Source organism: Sinocyclocheilus anshuiensis, unplaced genomic scaffold (assembly GCF_001515605.1).
Source record: "Sinocyclocheilus anshuiensis isolate Anshui unplaced genomic scaffold, SAMN03320099.WGS_v1.1 scaffold199, whole genome shotgun sequence".
Lineage (NCBI taxonomy): Eukaryota > Metazoa > Chordata > Actinopteri > Cypriniformes > Cyprinidae > Sinocyclocheilus > Sinocyclocheilus anshuiensis.
The window spans coordinates 667,177-692,917 of record NW_015552582.1 but is presented as its reverse complement, the minus strand read 5'-3'; the positions used below and the strand labels follow the sequence as shown (position 1 = coordinate 692,917).

Sequence of the window (25,741 nt, the reverse complement as noted above, 5' to 3'; positions counted from 1 at the left end):
TCCTTAGTGTCTTCCATCAACAAGGATGCCATTTCTTTATTGAATTATCAGCAATATGTTTTTCCACTCTGGCCTAATGAGTCTGCAGGTACATTTCAAATAGTTGTACATTCAAAACAAACCACTATAAATGCAACAAACTTGCAAACTATTTAAACTTCTACAGAGAAAGACTGTGCATCATGGACATTCATCTTCAGCATCATGGACATTCAAACTGATGGTCATAATATAAATCCATAATTTCCCTAATTTTCCAGAAGTGCACTGCTGTCAAACTTTGCTGCAAATTTGCTTGCAATATTAACATTTAGGCCAAGAGTTGAACCTGGTCCCCTTGCAGGATAAAATTAAATCACTAGGCTAGATAGTCAATCACTTTAATAATTAGCACAACATTTTACGAAATACTAATAATAATAATTAATTCTATATTTTCACTTACATATTTTTGGAAATGTATAGTAATACAAAATACTTTTTTAGCACGCCAGTTTTGGCCTGAATTAATGCCGCCTCAGATAAAACATTCCTGACGCCCTAAATGGTGACCACAGAAATTATAAAGTCTACATCTTCATCAATGACTCCTTGAACTGGGTGGTTTTCCTGTGTGAATTCTTGAGGACAGCAGGAAAGTAATAAAGCTATTTAGAATTGTTTCCTCTATGGACAGGCAAGAGTCAGGAGTCTCAAAAAGCCTATGTGGAACACAGGTCAATCACATGACCTCTGAGCTCCCTTGTGGGTAACCATGGTAACTCACCTGCAGGGTCTCAATCTGCTTACGGATGCTGTTGTTTGACGGCATCTGGAGCCAATAAACGTGCAGGGGGAACAAAAAAAGATGACAAAGGACAGAGGGTGATGGTGATGGGGAAGACATGCAGGTTAGAAAAAGAACAAGAGACAAACTTAAGAACAAAAAGCTTTGTGCTACAGCAACATGCAAAACAAAGAGCAGGGTGCATGGGATTTAATACTTCAGTGTCAGATTCCCTACAGAATCAACACAAGTATTTCAACATTTATCTATACCTCCTTAAGGAATGAAAATGTCCCATTAGACAAAAGCTTCTAGGAAGCTCATTTTAAAATTAATTCATATATAGGTGATGTGCTGATGAAGATGAAGAGTTTCTGATGGGTGAGAAGACAAATAGCAGGATTGAAATAAAATGAAATAAAAAAAATAAAAACAAAAATGGGAGGCAGGATTAGTGCATGCAAATGGGTGATTACAAGCAAGAGCGATTGTGAAGAATATAGTCAGATTAGACGCTACATATAACAAGGATTCAAATAAAATATGATGTCCACTCTGACTAAAGTCTGTTGGCCAGGGAAGACAAACTACAGCAGGGTTAGAACAGACAGGGGAGCAGACAGACAAGCAGAATTGTAAAAAGGATCCATGGATCAATTAGGAGAGAAATTATCCACCACTGAGACTACAAATCCCATAAACCTGGGCTCAATTGGCTAACAGACCACTGAGGAAAACTTCACTTCTGATCCTGAATCGTTCACATGCCTTTTTGAGAAATGTAAGAAGCGGCCTAAAGTGGATTTGGAGTAAGATCCACACTACAGTCCAATTCTGATCCAGTCCTGATCTAGGTTAACGGAAAGTGAGTAAAGGATTTAATCGGTACTGCAGGGAGTTACATAGAGTTTGATTACTCATTCATAAAATCACCACCACCAAATCAAAGCATCACGGATCAATCCTGAAGATTCACATGATAAAGTTGCATAGATTGGAGGAAAACTCAATCAATGTGGAAGGGAAGTTAGGAAACCAAAAAATGATCACATCCTTGTAGCTGAACCAGCGACAATGAAAAAGAACGTGGACAAGCACAAACACACACGGTTTTGAGATATGATTGAGAAAGAGTGGTTGACACCGGTATAATTAACTGAACAACATAAGCAAGAAGCATTTTTCAGAAGTTGTCTATAACACCACACCTTTCTCCAAAATTATGTAAGTGAACCAACCCACAAACAGAATGAATTTTTATATTGAATCACCAAACCTGCCTCCAGGCTTCAGAATCTATATGTATCAACAGCACATTTTATTTTGTTTGGTTTTTGCAGTGCCCAAACCACATTTGATAGAAATGTAGGATTTGTAGCTACTTTTTACAGCTACTTGTAAGCTGCATTTTCTATGGTGCAATCTCTGTGAAACTGTCAGCTCTAGTGGGGTTTTTCCCCCCAAAGAATATCACCAAGCTGAAGTAAACACTCTGTAGTCATTCCACTGTTAGAAAATGTTACCTTCAGGTGGGAAAGGCAGTTCTGAAGGAAGATGTGCCAGTTATTGAGGAAGAACTGCTTTTGACTAACACACAGCAGACATGTGACCAAGGGATACAATGCCTGGGGAGAGAGACAGACACAGAAAACTGAAAATATATCAAACAAGAAAAAATTAACATGCTGATTCACAAATCGGACATTGCAACTTCTCTCATGCACCTGACATGGAGAGCTAGGACAGATTTACAGTGAATAACAACTATTTCTCACTCAATACTACTGACAGAGCAGACAATAAAAGATTTGAAATACAAACGCAAAACTCTTATGGCCCACTTTCATGATAGTTTTATGGTACTTTTTAAAGCTTCAATGCTTTGCAACTGCACGGAAAAGGGCCACAGATAGAATCAGCTAAACTTTTTGTGTTCCACTGGGTGGCAGAATGATCTAGGTGGCAGAATGATCTAGGCGGCAGAATGATCTAGGCTACAGAGATTGTGGGAAAGTATGTATCAAAGCAGAAAAGGACTGTACCAGTGAGTGCTTCTTTCTTGAGCTGAGGTCAAAGGTTGTCTGGTAGAGCATCTCTACGAAGTTCTTCAGGCAGGGCACATTCACTTCATTCTTCACCGCCTTCCAAAAGCACACAAGCACAAACATATGAATCCTCATGCTGAGGCTGAGCTACACCCGCTCGGAGCACAACAGCACACAAATCACTCAAGCTATTCATCTTGTCAATGCCAAATTAAATACATTTCAATTGTGTTTCTGTAGCAACTCATTCCACAAGCTCCACCTCAAACCACTTGACAAGACATGTACCATCATGAACTCTGCAGAAGAGTCACTGAGCCTCAGTCAAATGATCTGAATACAAACACACTGTTTCAAAGAGCCAATCTGTATTTGAATCGTTGTGTAATTGGTGTGAAACAAAAGAGAGCAGATTTGCATGATTTTGCTTAAAGACAAGGTGCAGTTTTTTTGAAAGTCACAACTCTTGCTCTATCGTCGCTCTGATTCAACTCCATCAGACACACAACCAGCTCAGTTTTAGGGTTTAAACACAGCATGAACTTCTCGAAGTACTGATTATGCTTTAAAATCAGTGACATTATACTGTGACATTAAAAATCAGTTATGGGTGCAAATGGAAAAACAAAGGGACTGGAGAGTGTTTACAGATCGCACATATTCTGATTTGAATTAATGGAAAGTTGTGTAATGTTCTGTGTTGCCATATTGTGAAATTACACTCATTTAAATCAGAGTTGATGGAGCAATGTGGCAATTTAGTCAGAATGAATTAAATTTCTGCAGTATGCATGTGAAATTTGGCTCATAGGAATGATATTATATAATTTAAAGGGGTCCCTATTATGCTTTTTCACATTTTCAACTTTAGTTAGTCTGTAAAGTATGAGAGCCTGTTCTAGTACACCCCCAAAACAAAATCAAGACTTTGTAAAAGAGCATAATAGGACCCCTTTAAACAAATGGAGAGCTCTGCGGTACTTACAGCAGCTACAGGGATGAGGATCTCAACAAACAGGCCAGCCAGTGCATGTTTGATATCTTTGTCCTTCACCTCCAGGAAATACTGAGCACATTCCTGCTTCACCAACAGAGACACACAAAACAAAACATTTAATTAATTAATGCAAATCTGCACAATAAACATTTGAGAGAAACTCATAAATGTAGTTTTAGTAACTGAAAAGGATGCACCACTATTAAACCTTTTGTAAGGAGTACACACTCCCACATGGTAGATGGAGAAATATGAGGTCTACAATAAAATACAGCATCGCTTTGCAGCTATTGGCTCAATAAAAATCTCTGGATTACAGTGCTTGTTAAGTGAAGCACATATTGAGTGCAGGACGTCACTGCCTATAACTGACTAATGTAAAGGAACTGCTCCACACAGTCCTGTTGGCAAAGGTAGGGCTAACACATTGAGACTGTTACTCAAGAGATTTTATGAGGCATGACTACAGAGAGCTCGCAAATAAAACAAAAGAAGTACTGTCTGAACGACAATAGAGTAGACGAGACTCAAAATGTATTGACTGTGATGATGTGGCACTTTCCACCAAAACGGAACAAAATAGGGCCTGAAATGTTGAAAACAGTATTTACAGTATTTATTTATTATCATTTAAATTTGTCATTTAAAAAAGGTGGATAACTTTGCTTAATTCAGAATAAGCAAACTACATTTTATACAAATCATTCTGTTTTTTGTTTATTTTGCATGCAATTCACAATTTGTGCAATTTGTACAAGTCTGTTTGCAAAAATTGGGACAGGTCATGTTTTTGGTCATTAAAGTTAGTATATATAAAAAAATATTTTTTTTTCTACAAATAACTAAATATCTATTCAAGAGATTATGTGAAATTTACGTCGCTGTTGTGGGATTTTAATTGTTTAATTGTTGAGAAGGTCAAGCCCTCTTTTATGCTAGATAACAGTCGATTTAACAAATGTAATAGATTTTAGAAAATACATATATTTATACTCTGTTCATGAGATGTACCATGTAACACTAAAACATCTTTAGTGTCCAAAATGAAAGGGTTAGTTCACCCAAAATTGAAATTGTCATAAATTACTCACCCTCATGTTGTTATGAACCCATATGACTTTCATTCATCTTCAAAACACAAATGAAAATATTTTTTATAAAATATATGGGAAATTTCTGACCCTTCATTGAAAGTCAAGCATGTTTGAGCTATTGTTGACCATATTTGATATGCTGTATGTATGTGCGTTGATCAGTATTTATATGCAAATAAAAGCCTGAATTAAATCGGTTCATCATAAATTTAGCATGTCTCATCAGAAGACTTGGATTAAACCGCCCAATTCATATGGATATCTTTTACAATGTCTTCATAAACTTTTTAACGTGTCAAAAAATTTAATGTAAAATCTATGAAGATGAATGAAAGTCTTACAGGTTTGGAACAGCATGCAGGTGAGTGAATGATGACAGAAACCTTTGAAAACAACCTTTACATGTACAGTACATGTCTGTGTTTGCATGTGTCTCGACCTGCATGAACTGGAAAGAAGCCTCAAAGTCCTCAACGGGGTACATTTTGACTCTGAAGAACTTCATGCCCATGATGAGGCTGATGATGCTCTGCACCACATGAGGACTTTGCTCCTTCAGCCTCAGTTCCTTCAGCTCTGTGATGAACTTCTTCCGCACTGCCTGGAACCTGCACACAAACACATAATTAAAGAGAAATTAATAAAAATTGTGGAATTAGGTGTCTAGTCTATTCGCACAACAGCTGATGAAAATTCAGTGTCAAGTTTCTATCAAGTGCTCAACAAATGTGTGTAGGAGCCTTCAACCAAAACTTAACGTCACATAACGGTGAAAAAAACTGGCTTGTTACTGTCTGTGGGCCATATTAAAATTTTTTTTGTAAAAAGTTCAAGAGTTTCCCTTAAGTAAAAACAAAACCCAAAAGCAAAACTTGTTACAGCAATGGAAACCATCTGATCCAAACAAGCAAGGACCACAGTCAGCGCATCATGCCTTTATCATATTATGTAAAACGGCCTTTTCAAACACTGTCCTTGGGACAAAGTGGCTCTGCACAGGAAATCATGAACTGGAGGGGAGGTTGAGCACTGTGGTAAATCAATTTCAGGCCCTGACTATTACAGCACAGGGCTAAATTACATTATCGCTTGGACAGTTTCATGTAGCTGTGAGAGAGTCTTGGCGTGTGGAGAGCAGAGAATTACAGTAACATTAAAAGCGTCCGAAGACTGTACAAATCATCTGTATTTAGCTCTAGGCAAGTTAGTTTGACAGAATGAGAGGGGTTTGGGGGCTTTGTTAACTCTAATGGGAGATCTGAATGATGTGCTAGCATCAACTTCATCCTTCCTTTGTTAAATTTCTAACTGAATTTTTTTAATGTGCAACAGACCACAAACCGTACACTGTAAGTTCCTTGTGGTTTTGGGATGGATTTGAACTCACTTGGATTGGGCGAGGACTCCGATGACCTCAGCGTAGAGGTCAGCGATGATGTGCACATTACCAGTGTTGGGGCCTGAGTACCTGTCAAACACACCATGACAATCAGTAAGACAAGCCATTCTACACAGAATCAAGAAAATATTGGTTTGTATTCCATTAATTACAAAATTACATTTAAACTGTTAAGTTTGGGGTCAGTAACATTTGTATTTTTTTAAAGAAATACTTTATTCAGCAAGAATGAATTGAATTGAATGCATAAAATCGATGCATAAAAGATTCCCCTTTAAAATAAATGCTGTTCCATTGAACTTTCTAGTCATTAAAGAATTCTGAAAAAAGTAACCTAGTTTCCACAAAAATGGCACAACAGTTTTGTGATAATTATAAATGTTTCTCGAGAAGCAAATCATCATATTAGAGTGATTTCTGAAGGATCATGTGCCACTGAAGCCTGGAGTAATGGCTGCTGAAAATGTAGCTTTATGAACACAGGAATACATTATATTTCAAAATATTAAAACAGAAAACAGTTATTTCAAATTGTAATAATATTTCAAAATAGTTTTACTGTATTTTTGATTAAATAAATGCAGCCTTGGTGACCTACCCCAAACTTTTGAACAACAGTGTATATACATAGAAAATGATGTAATGCACATGATGCAATTTAATTCTAGGTAGTTTCAGAAATCACACACTTGTATGTCTCACATTAGGTTTGCATTTGTCCAGGGTACATCTGTAGAATTTGCATAGAAAAGTGTGTGTTTGCGTATGCAGACTCACCCCTCTTTGTGTTTAAAGTGCTTGAATGCCAGGTTAAGGACTTCTTGTACTAAGGTGTCTGGCACGGGATGAAGGGGAATCTACGGAAAACATTTCATCAACATCAACCCTGATGTAAGGGTCACTGTTTTACTTCAGGATCCTTGATATACTGTTAGCAAGTCTATGCATGTTAATGCCACAACACACCTATCTCTGACTTCTGAGACACCACACCTAAGCAATGAAACACACAAACCTCACCTGTTTCAAAACTTCCACTGAAACTAAACAAAAAATGAAGTCTATGGCTAAGTCCCTTCGCTCCTGTAGGAAGTCTTTATCTCGGTGCTGTTCATCTCTAAAGAAAGAGATCAAAAGTACAGGATTCACAAGTTAGAATAAAAGCATGTTTTATTAACTCCAAATAAAACGTCACAAGAAAGAGGCACATCATATGCATCTGCTGAAGCTCTTGCTAAAGAAAGATAAAGAGACAGCAGAGAAAAAGAGAAACATACGATGATGTGTACTATGTGTAAGATGTATATCTGCCCACCCTTTGGACTTGGTGCTGGAGCGAGGTCTGTACTCGTACGACTCGTCTTCTGTCCCACTCTGTCTTCTGTACCAGTCAAACAACGTCCGCAACAGTGAAGGCAAACAGTGTTCTGCTATGGAGCTCATAGAGCTTATTAACTGTAACACACAAACACAATAATACAGCTCAATGACACACTCTTCATGTGGTTAAACACAACATGAAATCAAATATTTACTAAATGTGACCCTGGACCACAAAACCAGTCTTAAGTCACTGGGGTATATTTTTAGCAATAGCCAAAAAAACATTGTATGGGTCAAAATGATCGATTTTTCTTTTATGCCAAAAATCATTAGGATATTAAGTAAAGATCATGTTCCATGAAGATATTTTGTAAATTTCTACCGTAAATATATAAAAACGTAATTTTTGATTAGTTATATGCATTGCTAAGGACTTCATTTGGACAACTTTAAAGGCGATTTTCTTAGTATTTAGATTTTTTTGCACCCTCAGATTCCAGATTTCCAAATAGTTGTATCTCGGCCAAATATTGTCCTATCCTAACAAACCATTCATCAATGGAAAGCTTATTTATTCAGCTTTCATGTGATGTATAAATCTCAATTTCAGAAAATTGACCCTTATGACTGATTTTGTGGTCCAGGGTCACAAATATTAATTAATGTATCTATTAAAGGCATAAAATGCATGTTATTGATCTTTTAACGAATGAATCATCCATGCAATATGTTACTTTTTTTTTATCTTGTCATATTTAATTGAAATGTTATTTAGATCTGAATCTGTTTCACTTGGATGATACAGAATGATAATAAATAAAACAAATAAACTGAAATACTAAATGGCGGTGGGGTTGCTGTGCATGATTCATCAGTGCATGTTATTTCAAAGAGGAAAAAAAAAACCTTCCATTAAAATGTACAAACGTTCTCCACCTCTGAAATATCGGTTATTTGCAGCACAGACTCTAATTTTGAAAGCCATTTTATTTTGTCTGTAAAACCTAATGAGTAAAAAACATTGTCAAGTTGATTGAAGAGAAAGATCTAAAGAGAGAACAATATACAAATGGATGAAAATGGAAAGACAAGGTAAGGGAGAGAGTTTGAGAGAGATGGCAGCAATTTTGAGTGCAGTCAGGTATTGATCTGTCCTGTTGTGAGGGCAGGATGGGTGTAGGATGATACTTCCAGTGGTTACTCAACCTGTCACTGCAGTAACCCAGCACCAAGAATCTCTCTCTCTCTCTCTTCACACACACACACACACACACACACACACACACACAGAGCTATGGCAGTAGAGTAGATGTGTATGTATGCTGATGAGTGAGTGAGGGATAGTATAGTTCACTGTGGTGTGATTCAGCAGAGCTGATCTCTTTGCGGTCACAACACGTCACGACTGAACATGCAGTTCCTGAGACTCGGCACAGGCAAATCCAACAGCCAAATCAGTGTGTGCGTGCTAGCGTTGTGAAAAAAATAAAAAATAAATAAAAGACTAATGCGCAGAGTGAAAGTGTGCTTGTTAATAAAGTTAGATGTTCAGAAGTACACTGGGATCCAAAAGTCTTGAGACCATTAATGCAAATTCTTCTATTTTACATTTTCTAATTTAATAAATTTTTCATTCCATCTTATATCATATCAATTTGAGTGAAACAGTTGAATTAACAAATTCCATGATGAATTTCATAATGTTGTAATATCTAGTTTGCTTTAAATTTCTTTTTTTTTTTTTTGCACTCGAGCTGCATAAATTCCTCACATCTGTGACACACATTTACATTTATTCATTTAGCAGCAGTGTTGTTATCATTAACTAAAACTATAAAAAATGGGTTTCCATTAATTGAAATAAAGCTAAATAAACTATAAACATTATATGAAATTCTTATACTCAAACAACTTAATCTTAATGTTGTCTTGGCAACTAACTGAAAATAAGTTGGACTATAATTACTACAACTAAAACAAAAATAAAATAAAGCTAAACAGAAATAAAAAAAACTAATAAAAAATTATAAGCTTACATAAAATTACTAAAATTTAAAAAGGAAAACTGAATACTATAATAGTATATAAATACTAAAACAACACTGTTTAGCAGATGTGAAAGAACTTACTAATGAGGAACATCACAAGCAAATCATCAAACCTGATCATCACGTTCTCCAGCATGATCTGAGACTATCCCAAAGAGCATATTGAGCTTCAATGGAAAAAAGAACATCTGACCCTCTGTACAAAGAGTCACATGCTCACAAATTAACTCGTTTCATTAGTGATTTAAAATCTGAAATACATTATTCAATTTAAGTCATAATGTTTCTTTGTTTAAAAAAAGCTTCAAAGTCCCAGAACTTTGGGGAAAAAAAAGTTTCGTTTATTTCAAAACTGATTCCCAGACTTTTATACCCTACTGTATTATGAGGCCTGCATCAGGTGAGTGTGTGTGTGGGATAGGATGAAGTATGTGGTTAAGGAGAGTTATGTAACTGCTCTTCCGGCCCTCATGGCACTTGTCAGACACACTCCAACACCCTGAACTGATATATTCACACACACACACACACACACACACACACACACACACACACACACACACACACACACGCAGCAGCCTGTGCTGATCTACTGCTGCGGATGACACAGCGATTCTGCTCCTGGCAATGTCCAGTGCACACACACACCAAAACTCTGTTCACTAAAAAGCATAGAGACACACAGACACAAATTGCTGTGATTTTCTGCATACAGAGCACATTCTCACTGGCTCATTCTTTCTCACACACAAGCCTAATGGCACTGACTGGATCCATTGCAGGATGATGTCTCATTTGCTTTGCGTTTTGCTAAACAAAGCATTTTGCTGCAGCTCTGCTGTGAAAAGTTCTGCGCTAATCAGAAATGAGTGATGGAGAGTGAGAGAGAGAAGAGGACCGAAAAGCAGGATGGGAAAGAGATATACTACATGCATTTATAATTATTAAATTATGAAATAAGACACACATATACTAACCTGATCAAATTGTGCATCTTCTCCTCTTTGCAGTGAGCGGGAAAGGGGCTTCTCCTGAAAGAACAAGGATACATAGTGTAAATTAATAAATGATAGATGGATCATCAAAAACTGTTTAACAGGAAAAAGTACTGATACTGAAATTAAGATACTTATTTTCATATTTTATTTAAATATTTCATATTTAAAGATGAACTTAAAGCAAACAGTTTTGTGGAAACTTATACTTTTTTCAGTATTCTTTAATGAATAGTGATTTCAAAAGTTTTGCATGATGAAATAGTTTTTCAAAAATTTGTTTAAAAATTGAAATCTTTTGTAACATCATAAATGTCATTGCTGTCACTTTTAATCAATTTAATTCATCCTTGCTAAATAAAAAAAAAATCTTACTGAACCCAAACTTGAACGGTAGTGTAGTGGCATTCATAAAATATTATATTTCATTATAGATCATACAAGTTTGACAGTGACTTTCAATGCATTCTTTCATTTATAAATATACATCATAAATGTAAATGTATCCAGTACATTTATACACAATTGAACACTAATCAATATATACTCAGTTATAAATTAATTTTAATCCAAATAAAATGAATCTGAATAAAAAGCAGATCAGCATAACAGACGATTTGCGATTTGTGAAATAGTTATACAACTGTGAATGACTTTGGATTAATAATGTGAATTAATACCCTAATGTGAGTCATTTAAGTGAAGAATTACCCCAGATTTCAACATTCAGCCCTGAGAAACTGAATCTCTCTTCAGTCCATTTTTACAGAGTAATGTTGTAGTTAATGCAGACTGTAAAATGACTCAAGGACTCCTGGTTAATGGCATGAAGACACTTTGAATGCTCTGATATCTGGTTTACACTTGAACAAACTAGGGCTGCACGATATATCGAAATTATATGCATATGTACATATCGCAATATGCATATCGCAAGGGCGTGAGATATCTGAATCATTTTAATAATAGGCTACTTAAATCAAAACGTTGCAAAAGGTCAAAGTTTTAGTTCGATGCATATAGCAGAGAATTGCTTGACGTACAAAAGAGTTAAGTGCAGTAAGTTGCAGAAAACAACTCTTTGCCGTCTCGTCTTGCTGTCTGACTCACACCTGAAGCGCGCGCACAAGCCGCATCTTGCACAGCGTATCTTCAGTTCTGCCGCACACGTGCAAAGCGCACGCACACACAGAGATGCGTTTCAGACCGAGTTGATTATTCATACAGTGAACACTATGCAGTGTTATTTTACACTTAATTATTAAATTTCTGTATCTGAATACTACTGTTTATATTATCTATGCTTGTAAAAAAAAAAAATTATTTTTCTTTCTTTTTGTTTTTACTGACTGTTCACTTGCCTTTAATCATGTTTGAACTTTCTCAGACTATAGTTTTTGCTGTGGTATATATATGAAGTACTTAATGTGTATGGAAAGCAAAGTTACAATGATATAAAATTAGTGTCATTAATTTATTTTTTTTTGTATGTTCACACTGATGTTAAAATGACATTTTCTGATTTGTGACATTACTTCTTATGTACTGCTAAAACACTGCTGGTCACTTTCAGAAGTTGTAGTGATTCTTTCTTTTCCAAGTAAAAATGTGAAAGAAATTGGTTATATAATTTTCTTTTTTAAATATTTTAAAATATAATTGAAATTGATTTTACACACTTTAAGCAATATCGTATCGCATATCGCATTTTTCTTCAATATCGCACAGCCCTAGAACAAACACTTTACTATGAGCGAGAAGTTCTAAGTCAGAGAGCTATACATCAGTGTTTTATAAAGCAGCTCCTCTCTGCAGCCTCTTGATGCAGTCATTACCAGTTTAAACTCTTGCTGAGTAAACAGAGAGAGCTCAATCTACCACTGAGTAAACACACAAGGAGACAGAGAAGGGAAAACAGAGAGGAAGCATCCAAGGACAAGTCTGGAGAGAGAGAGAGTGTGTGTATTTCAGCACGAGGGGCTTGGAGAAGAATCCAACAGAACAGCATTCCAAGAATCCAAACCTCTGCTTCTGTTTCTGGGAATACACAGGGAAGTGTATGTGTGTGTGTTCTGTTCAGCCACAAACTTTGAAAACACACACAACAGCCTCTCTTTTTCTCGAAATAAATCAACATGTCTCAAAGCACAACTGACCTTTCACCTCAATCCCTGAGGTAATGGGTAACACAAAACCAATCCATCTTTTATTTGATATAGAAGGGTTAGGGTTAGGGTTAGAAATCTTTTTACAATTTAAAATGTCTTTACTGTCAATTTTAATCAATTTATGCATCAAATGCATCCTTCTTGAATGAAATAATTAAAAAAAATCATTATATTAAATGCAATACAATCTATTTATATTACCAGAGCTCAGATGTAAGGCTTTTTTCTGCTCGAATGGATTTTTACCTACCTGCTAACATTTCACTGGACCCAACACAAACTAATTTTGTTATTTTTATTACTGTATTTATATATTTGCTAGAAAAATTTTTTTTTCATTAAATGTTCCGTTTTCTCTATTAATTTTTGGGCAATACTCACCAGTGGTTCAGCCATGACCACCTCGATCTTCTTCTCGGCGAGCACAGCGAACTCTGCGAAGAGGCTCTTGATGACAAACTCCCCAGGCTTGAGCTCGGGGTCGATGGTGATGCTGGACATGGTGGCGGGGTGGATGCTACGCTTCTCCCAGCTGGCCGGGGCTGAGGGGGATGTTCCTCGCCTACTCACACTGCTGTTGCTGACAGGGACAGAGGCTGTCAAAAAAGAGAGAGTTATGTAGCATTACAAAGCATTTTGAATGCACAATGAATAGGTTATAAACTTCAGTAAGTGCTCAAGCAGAAATTTGCACTGAAAAATCTGAAGACAAAATGTAAATCTATTGGCATTAAAACACTAAAGAGTTATTCATTAAAGGTTAAAAGTCATGGTTTACCAAATTCGGGGCTAATATATGTATTAACAATGTGCTCCGACAATATTGATCCAGTTGCTGATAATTACTTTTTCAAGAGCTTTCTCAAAAGAAAAAGCACACAAACTTCCTCATAGAAATTAATAGCAACTCAAAACTGACTTTCCACACTAAACCACATCCCTGGTATAATATATGCAGCCTCACTGCCTGTCTGCCATTATTTGGGACAAACTTGTCAGTTTCCAGCTAAACATCTTAAAAACAATTACCGTTGGACGTTGCTATGTTGGACCACTCAGAGAAATTAAACTATTTTTAATAGTGCCACAGAGCCACAGCTTTAGACTTTGGACTCATCTATGAATGGCTTACTTATAGTTGTCTCAGCACATTTAAAAGTCAACATGCAATCAAAATGGACTATTTATTTTGTGAACACAATTCCTTAATTTGACTGATGGCTTCAGTATTTTAACAAGGCCAAAAAACAACACACAAACGCTCATGTTGGGTTTTTGCATTTTATGAGGACTGTCCATAGACAATGATTTTTTTCTGGAAAACCTAACCCGTACAGAAATACCAAAAATAATCATCAATATTATTTCATAATAGTGACATTCTAAAGCATTCAGATGCACTGATAAGTGCACTGACACTGTTTTTCTTGAGCACAGATAAAGATTGCATTGCATATGTGGATTAATGTACAAATCACATTTTTCAATCTAGCCATCAATGCAGAAAGACTGGAAAAACTGTGTGTGTGTGTGTGTGTGTGTGTGTCACATGTCAACCCCGCTCAGGAAATTCCTGCCCTCATCACCCACAGGTTGCTGGAGAAACCACGATGAGGCGAGAGAAGTTCAAACAATAATAGGAGGATGAATAAAAAAAAAAAACCTGTGAAATTTAATGAGTTTTTCAGAGGAGAAAGCAGGGTCACACCTAGCAACTCCCGCATCTCAATAATAAAACACAAACATTCACACACTCAGTGGATGAGAGAGAAGGACACACGCAAAACTCTGTCCCCAGAGCTGTTTGTGTGTTTGTTTGTCTATATACAAACACTCACTCTTTGTTTCATGTTTAGCAACACATCCCCATCCCTATGATGTCACACTGCCAGCTTTCATTGGCCGGTAACGTAACAGGGTTGCCAGGCCCACATGTGATTGGCCGGTGGGCCTGCTGACGGGCATTCTAACATTGTTTGTACTTTTCCACTCAGTGATGCAGAAAGGATGAGCAAAAGAAGTGAGGAGGAAAAATGCAAGTCTCTCTCTCTCTGTTCATCTTTCTCTTCATTCCTCTGGTGGATGTGCTGGATAATTTGTGACACACTGGGCTGCATTGCTGACCCCATAACACACATTTGTGCCACAGAGTGAGGCAGACAATAACATGGAATGGAGTCACACACAGGAGCCATTAATGCAGAGTCTGTTTGTTGTTCGCTAAGACATTCTGATACTCTGAGCTACACAAGACATGATTCCCTGAATGTATGTGAACTCGCACAGCTGAGCACTGTGTGCTTTAGCACTCTCACTTCCTGCAAATACTGTCAGAAATGCCATTCGGACAAGATTAGTGTCTCAAGGACTTCTGAGTCAAGCTTTATGACATCTTTTTAGCATTTCAAATCAATTCAACCATAAATAATTAGGATGCAAATGTGAATCAGTTCAATTGATTCACTGAAAAGAACCGTCTCATATGAGCTACCTTTCATCAATTTATTTATTACATGTCTTTTAGAGTCTTTTGTGATTACTAGTAGAGCCCGACCGATATGGGTTTTTTGGGGGCCGATGCCGATACCGATATTAGGGAGTAAAAAAAGACAGATATCGATATATCGGCCGATATTCTTTATGTGTAGACTATATTATAGTACAGTATAGTCAAAAGTTTGGACACACTTCCCATTCGTGTGTCCAAACTTTTGACTGGTACTGTATATAGAATACAGTAAATAGCCTACATAAACAGAATATATATAAACACATTTTTTGCAATGATAACTCATATGTGGTGATCAAACACTTATAATGATGTGACAAACATAGGCCTATACACAGTCTATATACACTGAACAAAATTATAAACGCAATACTTTTGTTTTTGCCCCCATTTTTAATGAGCTGAACTCAAAGATCTAAGACTTTTTCTATGTACACAAAAGGCCTATTTTGATTGTTGATTGTATGTACTGACCTGTTTTTTATTTATTCATCAAAAATAAGACAAATTCCATGAAATTCCACGTTATACAGTTAATTCCCATTTTTATGACTGCATTCCACGATTCCGTCCATGTTTTCTGCATCGCGACACGAGTAAACGAGTATTTTAAAGTTTTTTTTTATATATAATTTTCTAAAAATTTTATTTTAGTAAACGAGTAAAACATTGTTGTTTATTTACTTAGCACTGAGTCTCTCCAACTAGGTGTCAACGTAGCGTTAAATCACCATTCAACAGACAGACTCAAGCCACCACCGCACTGCAGACTGCAGAAAGATACTAACTTTTCAATCTGCTACGTTACTGACTGTACTGACAAACTATGCTGACACCGTGTCTGCGCCGCAACAGAACACGACAAAGCGACCGTTGAAAATCATTTGAACTTTGTGTCAGCACGTCATAAATAGAACGAGGCATCAGTTTACTGCATCCAGTGTAGACAACATCACTGATTATAATGGGTTCTATTCCACACCAGACGCGAGCGGTGCGACAAAATACAATAGAATTCTATTGTATTTTGTTGCGTGGTGCGATGTGATGTGACCGATGTGATAAGCATGAGTTCTGGGCCGTGGCACGGCCGGTAAACACCAGCACTGACTGAGTGGCCGCAATCAGTTCCGGTGGCCGTAACACAGGTTTAATGCGCCGCAGACACGTGCCGTGATGCGCCGATCAGCTCTAGTCTCTAACGTCACTGAATCTGCTGTTAAAAATTAGCCATCCATTCATCATATCATCATGCAAAACTAAGAATTAGAATCATTGTAATGTGACGATCAAATATAGGTGCGGGTGGGTGGCAGACGGATAATTTGAAGCAGCAGACTTGGGTGAAGTTTGAGCTCATCCGCGCATCTCTACACTACACTGACCTGGGTTGCCAGTAGCAAACAATGGTTTTTTACTCAAATTTACTCCTCAGGGAAACTAGTACCATCCAAATAGGGCTTTAATTGGGTAAGTGAGATCCAAGCAGAGTCACACACACAAATGCTATGGTTTCCAGGACAGAGTCATGTGGATGCGGTCTGTCCAACAGACAGCGCCGATCACACACGGAGATCAAATAACCTCAATAACATCTTCATCTACATTATACTCAGCGAGTTGAAGCCTAACACAGACGGAGGCGATCACTGCTCTAAATCACAGCAATGTTTGATGGCGTGCTTGATGCAGTTTAGGTACCAAAGACTGGGCTTGGGAATGAAAAGTTGATGCATTGTCTCATAAAAGTTCATCAGGTGAGGACAGAACAACCTACATGCCACACACACTTCGAAAGACTGTTATACATCAATTTTTGCTCCAAATTGTGAAAATAAAATTCTCTAAGTGACTATAAAGTATTCTGAACTCCACCAAACCAAATCAATCTAAAATACAAGAAACAAGTATGCAAACACAGTAAAATTAATGCTCGTCTGACGCATTGCGCTGTACATAAATAACATGCATTCCTGCACTAATGTGGCCATAATCAAACCTGAACACTCAACAGGGCAAAAGAGCTGCCTTTAAATGTCTGCCTTCATATGATATTAAATCAGTGTTATGATTCAGGTATTAAGCTAAAAACAGGTAAATAAACTCTGCCCAACATGCTTAGCAGTCAGCAAAAATGCCAAGCCAACTTTTTACAATCTCCGACATTTTAAAGGGATAGTTCACCCAAAAATTAAAATTAGCCCATTACTTACTTACCCTCAAGCCATCCTAGGTGTATATGATGACTTCCTTCTTTCAGACGAATCCAATCGGAGTTATATTCAAAATTGACTTTGATCTTCCAAGCTGTTTAATGGCAGTCAGCGGGTGTTGCAGTTCATCAGTCCAAAAGAAGTGAAATAAAGCACATTCATCCATAATAAAAAGTGCCTCACACGGCTTTGGGGCGTGAACAAAGGCCTCCTGTAGCGAATCTATGCGTTTTTGTAAGAAAAATATCCATATTCAAAACGTAATAATCACTTTAATGTAGCTTGTGCCAACAGTTGTACACGGAAGCAGGTCCGGGCTGATGACGTATGAGGTCAGCATTGCACATGCGCCGGTGAGTCTTGTGAAAACAACGTTTGTTAACAGGAGCAAAGGAAGCAAAGTTTCCTTACTTTAGCAAAGGAAAACCAGTCTCCTCTTGGCTTATATCGAAATCCTCCGACATTCTTCTTTACAAATCCTCGTTTTGTACTTCTAATTAGTGACCGTTGTTTTGTTTTGATCTCTCCGCTGCGCTTCTGCGTTCGTCACTTCTGAGTGGCGCATGCGCAACGCCGACATCCTACGTCATCCGCCCAGAGCTGCTTCCGTGTACAACAATGAGCGCAAGCTAGATTAAATTGATTATTACGTTTTAAATATGGATATTTTTCTTACAAAAATGCATCGATTCGCTACAGGAGGCCTTTGTTCACCCCCCGGAGCCATGTGAGACACTTTTTATAATGGATGGATGCGCTTTATTTCACTTCTTTTGGACTGATGAACTGCAACACCCGCTGACTGCCATTAAACAGCTTGGAAGATCATAATAAAGTCATATGCACCTAGGATGCCTTGAGGGTGAGTAATTCATGGGCTAATTTTCATTTTTGGGTGAACTTACCCTTTAATACAATTGTCGCTTTTTGCCTCCTAGTGGCAGAGCAATGAACTTTCAAATTGGTAGTGAAGCAGCCATTATAGTCCATTTATTAACCATAGTAAAATTAATAAATAATGAATGCACTAATATATCCACACAAAATGACCATCAATATGTCTGAAAGAACAACACGGTATGTTTTGTAGGATTAATCACCGTAAATAATTATGTAATAATTACAAAATAATTATTCTGGATGTAATTATTCATAACCACCCAAACTACTCTTCATTGGAAATTAACGACTTCTAGTACAGTATTGACCCTATAGTAGCACTCCTTGTGGAAATGCTGAAAATATAACATAAGAATTTCCTTTTGCAAAAAAAATGCTGCAGTTTCAACCAAAACTTTCTCTGAATTCTCTGTGGTGGGCTTACACCTGCTTCATGCATGATGGAGTGTAAAGGGGCTGTGTGTTTGTGTGTTTGAAAGAGGGAGAGATTAATCTGCTATGGTTCTAATAAAGTGTCAACATTATTTCTGCAGTGTCTCAACATGCCCAGATTCCAACGATCTCTCTGATCGAATCTCTCTGCAGACCTACAGACACCACACTTTCAACAGAATTAACTTGCAGTTTTCTCGGTTATGTTGCTCTTATTTGGAGACATAAAGTTATGTCTTTGGCCTGACTTCTAACCAGAGACGGGCAATGGGAATAGTGGAAGAGTCCACTGGTTTAGTTGGATGTCACCAGCTCGTGAAACTAGGCCTCGCTCCTCATTGTTTGGACAGAGAGGCCCAAGGCTCAGAAATTGGCACCAACACACAAGACTGGAGGGAGCGAAAGCAAAAGAGACTTACTGTTAGGGATGGGTACAGAGAACCGGTATTTTTTTGGACCGGTACGTAATTGGGTCGATACCGGAATACCGATAAGCTTCAGGACAAACGATACTGTTATCGATACTTGCATTGTTTTATCTCCGTATACTTCAATGTTAACGACGAATTAGAAGCTGCTGCTTGTCATTTTCCTTCACTGAATGATGTGGCCGACGTTTGTTCGACGTGCGTGTGATATCCATGTGCATGTGCGGTGTGTGTTTGCATGCAATCAGTCATCGTGGCAAGAGTGAAACATTCGAAAGTGTGTCAAAACTAGGGGACACCAGTGTCAGATGCAATATATGCAGTAGTGTAATAGTGAACAAAGGAGGCAACATTAGTAATTTAAGGAAACATTTACTAACAAAATACAACATCTACCTCAAGCAAAGCGTTGTATTAGGCTATGTCTCCCGGCTCCAGCTCCAACTGCAACTCGCGCAACACATTCACATCAAATGTTAATTCAGCAGTAGTTACACTCACGAGACATTGCACTTATTCGCAATCACAAAAGTACATTATTTCCGCGTGCTTTAAAGCCTTGCCGGTTAAACGTTTTATTCGCGTGCTGTTCTAACATGTGCTTATTCAGAGCGCGTACACCCGAAGCGTCCGTACGGGCCGGTCAAACAGCACCTGATTACTTAGTTATCTTAGTTATCATCTGATTGCGCTAATACTGTCAAAAACACACGAGGTTTACATATAAACACGGTTAATTATGTCTAAAGTGAAAGTAGACAGTTGAGAGAAAAACAGATGCGTGCAGCTCTTAAAGCGACAGTAATAAACATGCTGCCGCTTCACTGCTTGTCATTAAAGGGATAGTTCACCCAAAAATTTAAATTCTGTCATTATTTACTCAGTCATGTTGTACCAAACGTGTATTAATTTTTATTTATTCTTGTGCTGAACACAAAAGAAGATATTTTGAAGAATGTGGGTAACCAAACAGTTGCTGGTCCCCACTGACTTTAATAGTAGGAAAAAAAATATGAAAGTCACTGGGAACTAGCAACTGTTTAGTTTCCCACATTCTTCAAAATAACTTTTTATGTTCAACAGAAGAAAGAAACCCATTCAGGTTTAAAACAACTTGAGAGTGAGTAAATGATGACACAATTTTCATTGTTGGGTGAACTATTCCTTTAATGTTAATAATATAAAACACAAAGAGACAAATAACTCTTGACTGAAGAACTTTAATACAGCTGCTAAAGTTAAGCAGTAATAAAATAACCTGAAATTTTCAACAACTTTTCACTTCATATCTTTTTGCACCAAATAGTATCGATAACAGTATCGATAAGTACCGGTATCGATAAGCAGTCTCGGTATCGATAAGATGTATATGATACCCATCCCTACTTACTGTTGCATGCCAACTCCAAGTGACATTTCTCCAACTGTGCTGGACGTTACTAGCTGTTGATGTACTTAACCCAAGTCAACAGTGACTATGAGCTACTACATTCAAGTGAAATCATCTCTCCAAACATGATAAATAAAAAAAAAAACAATGGATGTTAAAGCTAACGGAAACCATAGCAGTGAGTGTCAAAAGTGCTAAAATGTTGGCATTTTTTTGGCTATGAAATGAAGAATTGGTCTTTAACTGCAGCTGGATCTACGGCACATGACTCCTGCTCACTGACAAAAAGAAATAATCCACAAAGAACTCCATCTACATCCGGAAATGAATCAGCTGCATTTAAAAAAACACAAGCTCACAAAGAGGACGGATTTCTCAAGCTGTGTGAGATGCAAAGTGAAGTAAAACAAAATAATCACACTACACTGAGAACTGCATTTTCATAAAAGATGAAAAGTGGAAAAACTGTCTAATTTCAGATCAAAATAAATAAAATAAAAATGACTGTAATACATGCAAAGTGAAAAAATTAAAAGTCTAACCCTAAGAATAAAGTCAAAGAAAATAGTTCAAATAGTCTACAACTAATGTGAACGTGTGAAACATTACATTTAAATCCAAAAACACACATTCACAGATTCACAATCTCAAATCAAAACTCAAAAAGTCCATAAGTCTGAAGCACAATCCTAAAAAAACAGGTACAAAAACAAAGTATATTCCTAAGAAATACATTACATGCCTGTGTGTGCATCTATATCACTATGTATGTGTGTATGATTACGATCCTTTTGCTCTTTTTCTCCACTGGGATTGCTAATGTTTCCTTTCATTGATCGGACTCTTCACTGGCTCTACCACCATTATCCTACACACCACTTCCTTTGCTGTCACACCATCATCATGTGAAACCCAAGACCTTCAAAGAGGACATCAGACAAAGGGAGGACAGAGAACAAGGTGGAGAACCTGGCGAGGAGTAGGAGACGATAGAGCCACACTGCAGAACACAGAGTCAGCGGTCGTACACACACCTGTACTGCTGAGAAGTGCCTTTAGACCCGAGAGAGAGAGTGTGAATGATGTCTTGAGCATATCAAGTGGTACTGCGCAAGTTTTGAGTTGAAAAGGGTCAAAACATTGTCATTGACACTGAAATGTTTGTTGACCCATCCTTTAGGTCAAGTGTGTGCTCTGCTCACACAATGCAACTCATAACCAAAGATAATTTCAGCAACATTCACCAACATCGTGTCGCACTAATCTGCATCTATGCAGAGGAGAGGGTGTGTATGTGGGCCTATTGCAGCCAACACTTTTTGGGAACCATCATGCACTATCCTGGACTATATACGCAAAAGCTGTACGTTTCATCTTAATAAAACACATGGTGTATTCATCAGCGTGTGTTACTCACAGTTCCCACTCCAGGACTTGAGCAGAGACTTTATGCTGATCTCAAAGAACACAGAATCCTGCAGACTCAGCATGACGCCACCAGAGGACTGTGGGTAAAAAGAAGGCACTGGTTTCTCCAGCCAGTCCCGCTGGCTCTGTGCTCCAAACGTCCGTTGCACTCACCCGCACATCCCGTCTCACCTGCAGGCAGGCAAAGTTTCAGCCTCTGTCCGGGCTTGTGAAGAAGCGCATGCTGCTGAAAGCGCACTGACACACACGTGTGCTCGTCCACACACACACACACACACACACACACACACACGCTCAGATCAGCTGCGGGGATCTGAAAGGCCCATAAGGATCCAACAGAGTGGAAGCACCTCAAGCAAGACAAACTGCGACAAGAATAAACAAAAACAAGACTATGTTGTTTCCTCAGACTGCTTGCGGGAGTATCATCTGCTCTATCTAGCCCGGAATGCCGCACGGGGGAAACTTTGATCTGGGAATGTGTGAGCGTCTGAGTAAACAGTGAGTATGGACTCCCAGCAGAACGTAGCAACGGTCCCTCGCTCGCGTAACTCTTCCTGTCCACAATGGGTCCTAGAGCCCAGTGGATAAACGGCCGCTCTCATTCACTCCATATGGTTTAACAGCGCTGACTCTCTCTCTCTCTGCTCTCTCTCTGACTCTGTGAAGAGAGCATTTGTTTCAATGGCAGAATAGAAGGGGGGGGTGATGTCATCAGCACGCTGCTAGCCTGCCCTGGCTCCACTCCAGCGCTTCAAATACATGTCATTACGACTACCGCCTTGCTCTTTCCCACTCTCTACTCTCTTTCTCCATCCTTTTCTTTGGAGGCTTGTGAAAACGCACACTTCTTGTACCAACACTGATGTGTCACCAGCAACTGCGGTAAAATCAGAGGGAGGGACAAAGAGAGAGAGAGACTGGAATCTAGAGGAGGTGTGTGAGACGGTGGTGATGTAAGTATCATTGACTCAAACACTATGGCTGAAAAGCATATACGGAAGTATATTTAAGCAAACAAGGCATGTCCAATGTCAATTACAGTCCATCAAACCCCCATAATCCATTAAAATATTTGAATATCTACACAGCTCATTTTTTTAATTAGACAATAATTAGACAATGTTGTTGTGCCATGGAAGCCAGCCTGCAACTTAAGGACAGGGGTTCCCAAACATTTTTGTCAGTCAAACACCTTAGACATAAAAAAAAAAAAAACTTTAAGGGGAATATTTCAATAAAACAAAGACGTATTTGCACATTAAATCTCTTAGTAGGCTAAGTGTTTTATTTTGTTATTATTTAGAAATTACATATTGCTGCTGCTGAGACACAAAGAACAAAGACTATTGCTATTTGCTAATGAAAATAGTTACTTTTAAGGAAGTTCACACTTGGGTTCACTATTTACAACAAATCAACACTACAAGTTACAATATAAATATTATACAAATCTAAAATTCTTCACTTTATAATGGTAAAATCCTTAAGGTTTTAACATTTCAAACCCTCAAGCTTTTATTTTGGTGAAATATAGGTTAAATGCTGTAAACATCTGCCCAGGAAAATGTTTGAAATGATGCAAATGTTACAGTAAATAAAGTGCACCTAGCTCACATTGCGTTCCCAAATGCATGTTAAACTCAACAGAACTTGCAGATATGGAGTTTGTGAGAAGCAGAATAAAATTTTATAATCATGATTTAATGAAACATATTGCCATTTTATTTTTATTTTGATGAATTGCAAGGCCCGTTTGTTTATTTTAATGCTACATTTGACTGAAATAATTATTAACTTTTCATCAACTCATGAACCCCATGCAGTTCCCTCACAAACCCCCAGGGGTCCACAAACCCTCATTTGGGAACCCTGCTTTAGGACATTCCTTCCTTCACAAAATGACTGGGCAGCTGCCGAATGTTTCAGATCCAGACTACATATCTACGTTTGTTCCATTCCAAAGTGGAAACTGTTTGTCAAAAAATACTGAAATTTTCCCCAAGGTTCAAAACCTATACATTACGCAGGCAGGGTGACTGTTTGGAAAAGTCATGCCCCTGCAATTTACATTGACGGCGCACTGACATCCACACACACAGCTGGAGTGCTTGATGCTTGACCTATGATGTAACCGATGCCTTGCTTGCAAAAGAGGGTGCGGCAGTCCGGGTCTATTAATTGAAGAACGATAGAGCAGCGTTGTGAGATCAGACAGACAGAGCTGACTCACACCCTCATCTGACATAACATGTAAAAAAAAAAGCTTAAGCTAATCATTCATTCACAAATACTTCTGACTGCTTTGTTTTTTCACTGCTTCCCAAGCTGGGCGATATGCTGGATTTTCACAATATACTCACAATGATTTTAGTGCCAGTAAAAATGATGCAGCACTATGAATATCATAATGCTGTTAATTACCTTTTTATAGGGCCATTTTAGTTTGATTTAAATTAGACTATATCTCTTGCGCGTGTGTTAAGACAGAGAGGATTTAATAGAGTCTCTGATTTTAACTTCAGTAGAAAAAAAATTAACAAGAGTTGACTGATTAATTTTTGTAATCAGTTCAAACTGTTTCAAAGAATCAATTCAAAACTCAACACATTCAACAATTCCTTTGCATCATTACATAAAAATGTCTCCATGTTTCATGTCAAATGTTTCATTTTCTATCTTTCATACTATTATTCAAATGTTTTGGTGTAAAATGAACACAAGTAAATACTGCTGTTTATTGTTATATTGGTGTATATAAATGAAAATGATAAATGATAAATTAAATATCCATCTTCCTTAGGAAAACAGCATGGAAATTATGTCTTGATTATTTGTAACTAGACTTTAACTGTGTTTTGGTTACATTAAACAAGTGTTGTTACTATTAAGTACTAAAGTATACTAAAAGTAAATAATATTAAATAATATAATATTAAATAAATAATATAAAATTGCCCCTATTATGCCATTTTTAAGGTTCCTAATATTGTTTTGAGAGTCTCCTACAAAAGGTTTGCATGCAAGCAAGCTCAAACCATGCTTTAATTTTCTCAAAATATGCATTTAATATCACCTAATTTTCCAACAATTCTCAAACGATTTGTTCGAAGTAGGCTTGCCGCGATAGACGGTATGCAAAAGTGCCTGTTTGGCAATATTTTGGATTTTGAAAAGCCTGTCAACTTTCGCCGTTTATCTGATTTTGGAAGTTTTTTTAAACATTCGTTTCTTATTTAATTGGTTCCACATTATTTGCTGATTTTTACTTTATTTAAACTTTGTGTCATTTATTTATTTTATTTGACATCACGGTGTATGCCTATGCCGTGCCTCCAAGCTTTCATACTCGTTTTGCTAATAAACGTTCTACGTTTCCTATTTATTTGGTTATATATTATACATGTTTACTTAGTCTATTTCTAGTTTTGTATACCTATTTAAACTTTATGTAAGTTATTTGTTATTTTATATTAGGCATAGCCTGCCCTATAGCATGGTGTATTTTTATTTGTTTTGTTTTGTTAATAAAAGTTCTATGTTTTATATATAGACTAAAGTGAGTTTGACGTTGTATTTTGTTGTTGCATTCAAGCAATTGACGCC

At 37.4% G+C, this 25,741-nt stretch overlaps 1 protein-coding gene across 10 annotated transcripts in view; it reads right to left on the bottom strand.

The window, feature by feature from the left end:
* Positions 1–25,741, bottom strand: part of LOC107665346 (protein furry homolog-like) — an 83,615-nt gene that overhangs the window by 40,709 nt on the left and 17,165 nt on the right. For 5 of the 10 annotated variants that reach the window (XM_016456174.1, XM_016456176.1, XM_016456178.1 and 2 more), the window contains exons 2-12: positions 13,217–13,431; positions 10,650–10,703; positions 7,617–7,756; positions 7,322–7,418; positions 7,079–7,158; positions 6,290–6,370; positions 5,342–5,510; positions 3,797–3,889; positions 2,809–2,907; positions 2,290–2,391; positions 767–811 (exon numbers count right to left, since the gene is read on the bottom strand). In XM_016456174.1, the coding sequence (XP_016311660.1) occupies positions 767–811; positions 2,290–2,391; positions 2,809–2,907; positions 3,797–3,889; positions 5,342–5,510; positions 6,290–6,370; positions 7,079–7,158; positions 7,322–7,418; positions 7,617–7,756; positions 10,650–10,703; positions 13,217–13,431 (1,175 nt within the window). Of the gene's footprint in view, positions 1–766; positions 812–2,289; positions 2,392–2,808; positions 2,908–3,796; positions 3,890–5,341; positions 5,511–6,289; positions 6,371–7,078; positions 7,159–7,321; positions 7,419–7,616; positions 7,757–10,649; positions 10,704–13,216; positions 13,432–22,124; positions 22,705–25,741 lie in introns of those variants that run through there. The other 5 variants (XM_016456179.1, XM_016456183.1, XM_016456180.1 and 2 more) reach the window with 4 other exon arrangements.